General features: G+C 41.1%; 1 protein-coding gene across 7 annotated transcripts in view; it reads right to left on the bottom strand.

Moving 5' to 3' along the window:
- The window catches only part of LOC135091371 (syntaxin-1A-like), an 83681-nt gene that overhangs the window by 62229 nt on the left and 13952 nt on the right, over positions 1–7500 (bottom strand). For all 7 annotated transcript variants that reach the window (XR_010262481.1, XM_063988963.1, XM_063988966.1 and 4 more), the window contains exon 2: positions 6104–6193. Coding sequence is in view for 6 of the 7 variants with exons in the window: in XM_063988963.1 (XP_063845033.1) it covers positions 6104–6193 (90 nt within the window). In the remaining variant the exon portion in view is untranslated. The remainder of the gene's footprint in view (positions 1–6103; positions 6194–7500) is intronic.

Raw genomic sequence — 7500 nt, 5'->3', positions numbered from 1 at the left:
TGATAACATCCTTAAAAACCCAATAGAGTCTGCTAAACCTGGAAAAGCAGAATCATGTTTAACTACCACTAGAATCATAAAAACACCCTTGAAAACCCAAAATAACCTCCATTAGTTTGTTATACGATGTAAAACCACTATTAAACTGTCAGTAGAATCATGAAAACACCCTTAAAAACCCAAAAGAATATGCTAAAGAAAGAAGCAGAATCACGTTTAACTACCAATAGAATCATGAAAACATCCTGTCCCTTCTACATACTGTCCAGGGCATAAATTTTGTCCTTCGTCGCTATGACCAACTGTAACCAGATCGAGTTCGAAAGGTTTAAGCAACGAAGAGGAAGAGAGGGGAAGTGCAAGCTGGTTACGGTTCATGGTGGCGCCGAAGAAGGACACAACTTAGGACTTCCACTGTACATGAGCCATAAAGCTGAGGAATAATGGGGAGTACAGAAGGAGGGGCTACAGTATCTCAGTTGCCAAGCTCTCAGTTCCTTCCTGTACTCGTAAACTTGGAAGGTCAAAGGTCAGCATTGTTGTTTTTTTTTTTTTTTTTTATTGGTGGTACAGGCGTCTCCCTTCTCTGCCACCATCTTTGTCGTTGTTTTGCTCATTTGTTTAGTTGTTTATTTAGTAATTTGTGTTTGTTTTTTTCATTTTTTTTTACCTCAAATTCCTTCCTTTTTTTTTCTTTCACTTTAAATTTTTTTCTATTTAACTTAATTTTGTTTACTTATTTCGGTATTATGCTTTATCATATTTCATTTTCTTCGTCTATTTCTTTTATCTCTATTTCAGTACTTCCATCTTATTATATTTCAACTTTATTTCACTTCCTTATTTCATCATCATATTCTACCTAATTCTACTTTACCCACCCATTTCTTTCACTTCAGTTTATTTTCACCCATTCAACCTTTATCTATCTATCCATTTTGCATTTCTATTCATTTACGACTCCCACGGTAATCATGCAACATAAGTAACTATAGATAAGACACTAAATCCTTACACTTCCTTTCCTCCTCTAAACTTTCATAAACAATTTCTATACAGTGGCGGCGAGTCAATCAATAATGTGTTTAAAAGTGAAAGCTTATAATTTTTCTGATCAATTTCAACTTTCTGTGTTATTTTCGTGGTTCCAGTGTTAGTTTAACAAGGATTCTGCATTACCAGGAGGAAGAAACGCAGAGAGAGAGAGAGAGAGAGAGAGAGAGAGAGAGAGAGAGAGAGAGAGAGAGAGAGAGAGAGAGAGAGAGAGAGAGAGAGAGAGAGAGAGAGAGAGCAAACCATTTAAAATTACAAGCCTATGTTATAAGTAGTTTGTGATTCTCTTTCTCTACTAATCTGCTCTGAAGGAAAATGGCGGGAAATTTTCAATAAAAGGACAGATGCTGAAGGAAAAACAAGGAAATTTTAGGCGGAAAGAGGAAGAAATTTAAGGGACACGAAGAAAGTTTCAAGAAAAGAGAAGAATTTTTGAAGTCTGAGAGGAAAAAGGGGAAGGAATTTGAGGTAAAAAAAAAAAGGGGGGGAAATTTAGAGAAAAGGGGAAAATTGGAGGAAAAAGGGAAAGTCTAAAAGGAGGAAAAAAAGCGTCCATCCAAAAATGTAGGAAGAAGAGTGAGTGTGTGTGTGTGTGTGTGTGTGTGTGTGTGTGTGTGTGTGTGTGTGTGTGTGTGTGTGTGTGTGTGTGTGTGTGTGTGTGTGTGTGTGTGTGTGTGTGTGTGTGTGTGTGTGTGTGTGTGTGTGTGTGTGTGCCTGGTCGCCATTGCACGCAGGGTCAGTGGCCGTGTGTCCTGGAAAATTTCAATGTTCCTCTCTCTCTCTGTCTCTCTTCTTTCATATTTTCTTTTTGTTTTTAGTGAAAGAGGCTGACCAAAGACACAAAAAATAAATAAATAAACAAATAAATAAATAAATAAACAAATAAGCAAAGAAATAAGTAAAAAAATAAATAAAGTAAAACATCTTATTTCCCACGTCCTTCTTTATCTTCCCCTAAAATAAAATAAAATAGAAGTTAAATAAATAAATAATAAAATAATAATAATAATGTTCATTTATACATCTTTATTAACTTCCTCACTAGTTTGTTCTTCTTTTTTATTCCTTTATATTTCTTTCTGCCTCCCTCCTTCCTTAACCCCCTTTCTCAAATCCACATTTTGTCCTTCCTTTGTGTTCCTTTATGTTCCTCTACTAACCTTCCCTCTCCCTCAAATGGTTCAGTTAATCCTTCCTTTGTGTTCCTTTATTAAACTTTCCCCCTCTAGCTCTTACATATACTAGTTTGTCCTTCCTTTGTGTTCCTTTACGTTCCTCTACTAACCTTCCCTCTCCCTCAAATGATCCACTTAATTCCTTCCTTTGTGTTCCTTTATTAAACTTTCCCCCTCTAGCTCTTACATATACTAGTTTGTTCTTCCTTTGTGTTCCTTTATGTTCCTCTACTAACCTTCCCTCTCCCTCAAATGGTTCAGTTAATCCTTCCTTTGTGTTCCTTTATTAAACTTTCCCCCTCTAGCTCTTACATATACTAGGTTTGTCCTTTCTTTGTGTTCCTTTATGCTCCTTTACTAACCTCCCCTTTCTCTCTTTTAATAATAATAATAATAATAATAATAATAATAATAATAATAATAATAATGATAATTTTAGTTCCAATGGTACGATACTTTCTTGGCGTGAGTCACTGGATGCTCCTTTTGATCAGCCTCGTGTCAGAAAGTCTCGTGTTCCTAAGTGTTTCGTTCCCATTCGTCTTGTCTTGGCCGGTATTCAGAAACACTTTGGTCTCTCACCACGACTAATTGTCAAAGGCCACGGGGATGATCCGCCGGGTTGTCAAGAGTGTTTCCTCGCGTAAATAATGCAGAAATGTCGTTCATCTGTCACTGCAACCATTGAACATCCTTACAAATCCGTCTAACTTCAACTAGAGCCTTTAAAAGTAGTGGATACCCATGATGACTTGACTAATCATTTTTTTGGCCTTTGTAAACTGTGATGAGAGGACAAAGTGGTTAAGATCAAGAAGGTTAGTTTAATGAGCGTTCTAATCATCAACAGTACAAAAGAACTATTGAAACTCCTGACCAATCAACTGTGTGGCCTTTGAAAACTGTGATGAGAGGACAAGGTGGTTAAGAACAAGAAGGTTAGTTTAATGAGGAGTTCTAATCATCAACGGGGCAAACAAACTAGTGAAAACCCGACCAAACGACTGTGTGGCCTTTGAAAACTGTAACGAGAGAAAGAAGCATTTAAAAAAGAGGTTTAGTTAACTGTATTACTCTTGAGGTCCTTCACATGAGCCAGTCAGCCCACAGTCAGCCCCAGGCACCACCACCAGAGACTCAACTCGTCCTTAACTCGCCCACCACACACACCGAGGCGCCCACACTCGCCCGGGGCTCAGCAGACGCCCCCGCGAGTCTCCAGGCGGCCAGGCATCCCGGGAAGAGCAGAGCAACGTTAACTCCGCCGCCAACCCGTGCCTTTAAAATGTTCCCAGCCAGCCCACAGCCGCCTTCCCTGCCTGCCTGCCAGCCTGCCAGCCGCACCCCCTGCCAGCCAGCCAGCCAGTCAATCCCCAAGTCTCCCAGCCTCCCAGCCACTCAGCCAGTCAATCCCCGCGTCTCCCAGCCTCCCTGCCAGCCATCTTGCCGGGCTCCCCACTGGCTGCCTGGCTAGACGTTCCCGTAAACTAACACTGAATCAAGACTGAATATAACCTAACCTAACTAACCTAGAATTCATATTAAGTGATCACTAGTCATGAAAACCCTTTGAAAACCCCCAATAACTTCCCTATCAAATGTAACTTTTACTAGAGGCCGTTAAAATTTCAGAATCCTTATCAGACGATCACAAGAATTAGGAAAACCCATCAAAAAATCAATAACTTCCTTATCAAACGAGCATTTGAATCATAGACGTTCTTGAAAACCCCCCAGTAACTTCCACGAGAGCCTGTTAAAAATTCAGAATCCTAGTTTAACGATCACTAGAAAAAATGCAATTCCCCCATTTGAAAACACACAAAAAACTTACACTAGAAAGCCAAATATAAGAGACAAGATGAAGTGTTTGAAAATACGATTCAGTAACTCAAGGCCGGGCAGAGGAAGGCACGAGTCAGGAATCATCAATGAATCAATGCAACGAGGAGACAAAAAGACGTGCACGACTGGCTGAAATAATAATGACTTGTGTGTTCAGATAATCGACTGCTTTATGCAACTTAACCGGTGGAGGAGGATAAGATGTGGGGCGCGAAGTGTTGAATGACTGACTGATGCGCAAAACTGTCAATAGATGTGATTCTAAGGAACACAGAAGAAAAACACGGTTCAAATGACGCATAAACAGTGACTTACTTATCAAACAAACACAAAAGGAAGAAATTAGACGTAGAGTGGGAGATATTGAGGTAATGACTCGATAAATTGTCAATAAATGCGATTGTAACCGGATAGAATAAAGAAATTAGGACACGATTTGAATAATATAGGGAGAATAACTTATTTAATTAGCGGGAAAGGAGGATTTAGACAGAGTAGAAGGTTTTAAGGCCTCAACTCGCATAATTATCAATAAATACGAGAGATGAACAGATAGGTAAGTAGAAAGATGAATTGAGATAAAAAAGATAGATAATTCAAGTCCTTTTACGTGCCGACGGATGAAAAAATAAAGAAATAAACTGATAGATAGATGAAAAAATAAATAGATACGTCAATATAGATCATTCAAGCCTGTTTACGTGGTGTGGGACGAGAAAATGAAGGAATAAAAGAATAAATAGGGCAGTTATTTATACATCCTTCATAATGCATTGTTGTCTAGACGTTTCATTAATTTATATCGTTATTGAACATTATAGCGTGTTTTGTTAATTGTTTCTTGTTAATGAAGCCTGATACACACACATACACACACACACACTTTCTCTCTCTCTCTCTCTCTCTCTCTCTCTCTCTCTCTCTCTCTAGGGGGGACTGACGCAACAAAAGCCAGCAACACAACACCCACCATCACAGCGGCCAGAGCTACAAAGGTACACAGGTACACACACATATACACCTGGGCGTGTCTCAATAAACTCATTAGTACCTGACACACACCTTTACCGGCCCACCTGACACACTGAAAAGGCGGGAAATTTGAAGGTTTGTGTATGTTATTGTTTGTGTTTGTACTCTCTCTCTCTCTCTCTCTCTCTCTCTCTCTCTCTCTCTCTCTCTCTCTCTCTCTCTCTCTCTCTCTCTCTGAAACGTACACACACGATACATTTTTCAATATCTTTTCCTTTTTTCAAGTTTTCCTTTTATTTCCACCTCTATAACTTTCTTTTCTTAGTCCACCTCTCTCTCTCTCTCTCTCTCTCTCTCTCTCTCTCTCTCTCTCTCTCTCTCTCTCTCTCTCTCTCTCTCTCTCTCTCATGAATATTAACACAACGTTCATCACTTCGGCGCCACCTCGCATGAATGGCTCCGGGGGTCACTACTGATAACACACGCACAGACTCACGTGACCTGCAGTGACTTGGCGGGGGTGACTCAGACCAGGGTGACTTGAGACGACACAAGAGTGACCTGAGATGACCCGCGGCTGAGATAACACGCCCCAGTGATTTATAGACGACTTGAAATGATTCGCATGTGACTTAAGGCTAGTTGATGAATATAATGAGTTATAGATGAATTTGACGAGTTACAGATGAAATATGATGAGTTATAGATGAATTTGACGAGTTATAGATGAAATATTATGAGTTACTGATAGAAAATGAAGGATAATAATTCAATACGATGACTTACAGATGAGTATGAGCTATAGACGAGAAATAATGGCTGAGAGATGAAAATAATGACTTAGACGGAAAAATGATGAACAGTTGAATATAGTGAGTGACTCGAAGATGGAAAATGATGACTTAACAGATAAACAGATGACTAACAGATAAACATATGACTCCAAAAACCACCAAACAACACCTGACTCATGAAAACCTTAAGCTAAACGGAACAACACTATGAATAACGAACAAATGACGACTCTTGGATGACTCAGGGATGACTGGAGTACTCACCTCGTTGAAGAAGTCATCCATGTACCCCACGTTGCCATCCACGTTGACGGCAACATCGTCAGGCCCGACATCATCTTCATCACTCTGCGCCTGAAGGAGGGAGAGAAGAAGAGGGTTAGTGGAGGAACGCTAGGGAACACAAAGGAAGGGCGAATTAATATGAAAGACGGGGGAAGGTTAAAGGAACACAAAGGAAGGATTAAGTGCAGCGTTTGAGGACGAGAGAGAGAGAGAGAGAGAGAGAGAGAGAGAGAGAGAGAGAGAGAGAGAGAGAGAGAGAGAGAGAGAGAGAGAGAGAGAGAGAGAGAGAGAGAGAGAGAGAGAGAGAGAGCTGCAATCTGTACGTAGCAATTAAACATATATTAACACACACACACACACACACACACAGATGTAGAAAGAAATTGGACCAGGAGGAGGAGGAGGAGGAGGAGGAGGAGGAGGAGGAGGAGGAGGAGGAGGAGGAGGAGGAGGAGGAGGAGGAGGAGGAGGAGGAAAATTGCAGAGGGAGAGCGAAGCAGGTGGGATATAAAAGGTAGACTTAAATAATAAAGAAAACCACCCCCCCCTCTCTCTCTCTCTCTCTCTCTCTCTCTCTCTCTCTCTCTCTCTCTCTCGTTGCCATGGTTACAGGTTATGACGTAATTCGCCACCCACTACGGATGCCGCCACCCACACCTACACCCACACACACACACACACACGCACACACACACCTGCCGGGTAACTTGTATTAATATGGTCTTATCTTAGAGAGCGAGAGAGAGAGAGAGAGAGAGAGAGAGAGAGAGAGAGAGAGAGAGAGAGAGAGAGAGAGAGAGAGAGAGAGAATCAATATATGGTTATTTGTTGGTATATATATTCTTCTCTATATATATTCCTCCTCCTCCTCCTCCTCCTCCTCCTCCTCCTCCTCCTTCCCTTCTTCTTCTTTTCTTCATGTTTGTCTTCTTCGTTCTCCCTCTGCCTCTTTCTCTTTCTCTTCCTTTTCTTTTTCCTTTCTTTTTCATCCTTCTCCTCCTCATTTTCCTCTTCGTCTTCCTCCTCTTCCTCCTCCTCCTCCACCTCCTCCTTTTTTGTCTCCGTTTTCTTCCATATCTACCACCACCACCGCCTTCTCGTTTTCTTCCTCCTCCTCCTTCTCCTCATTTTCTTCCTTCGTTCTCTTCCATATCTTCCTCCACTAGCACCTCCTTCTCCTCCTCATTTTCTTCTTCTTCTTCTTCTTTCCTCCTCCTCCTCCTCCTCCTCCTCTTCCTCCATCTTGTCTGGCGGCCAAGGTAGATATTCAGAATAGCTTATCGTGTCTTCTCTCCCTCCTCTTCTTTTCCTCCTCTCCCTTTCTTCTTCTCTCACCCTCTCCCTCCCACTCTCCCTTCTCTCCTTATCTCCTCCCT

Source organism: Scylla paramamosain, chromosome 37 (assembly GCF_035594125.1).
Source record: "Scylla paramamosain isolate STU-SP2022 chromosome 37, ASM3559412v1, whole genome shotgun sequence".
NCBI classification, from domain to species: Eukaryota; Metazoa; Arthropoda; class Malacostraca; order Decapoda; family Portunidae; genus Scylla; species Scylla paramamosain.
Note: the sequence above shows the minus strand (reverse complement) of the source record. Positions and strands in the feature narration are given on the sequence as shown.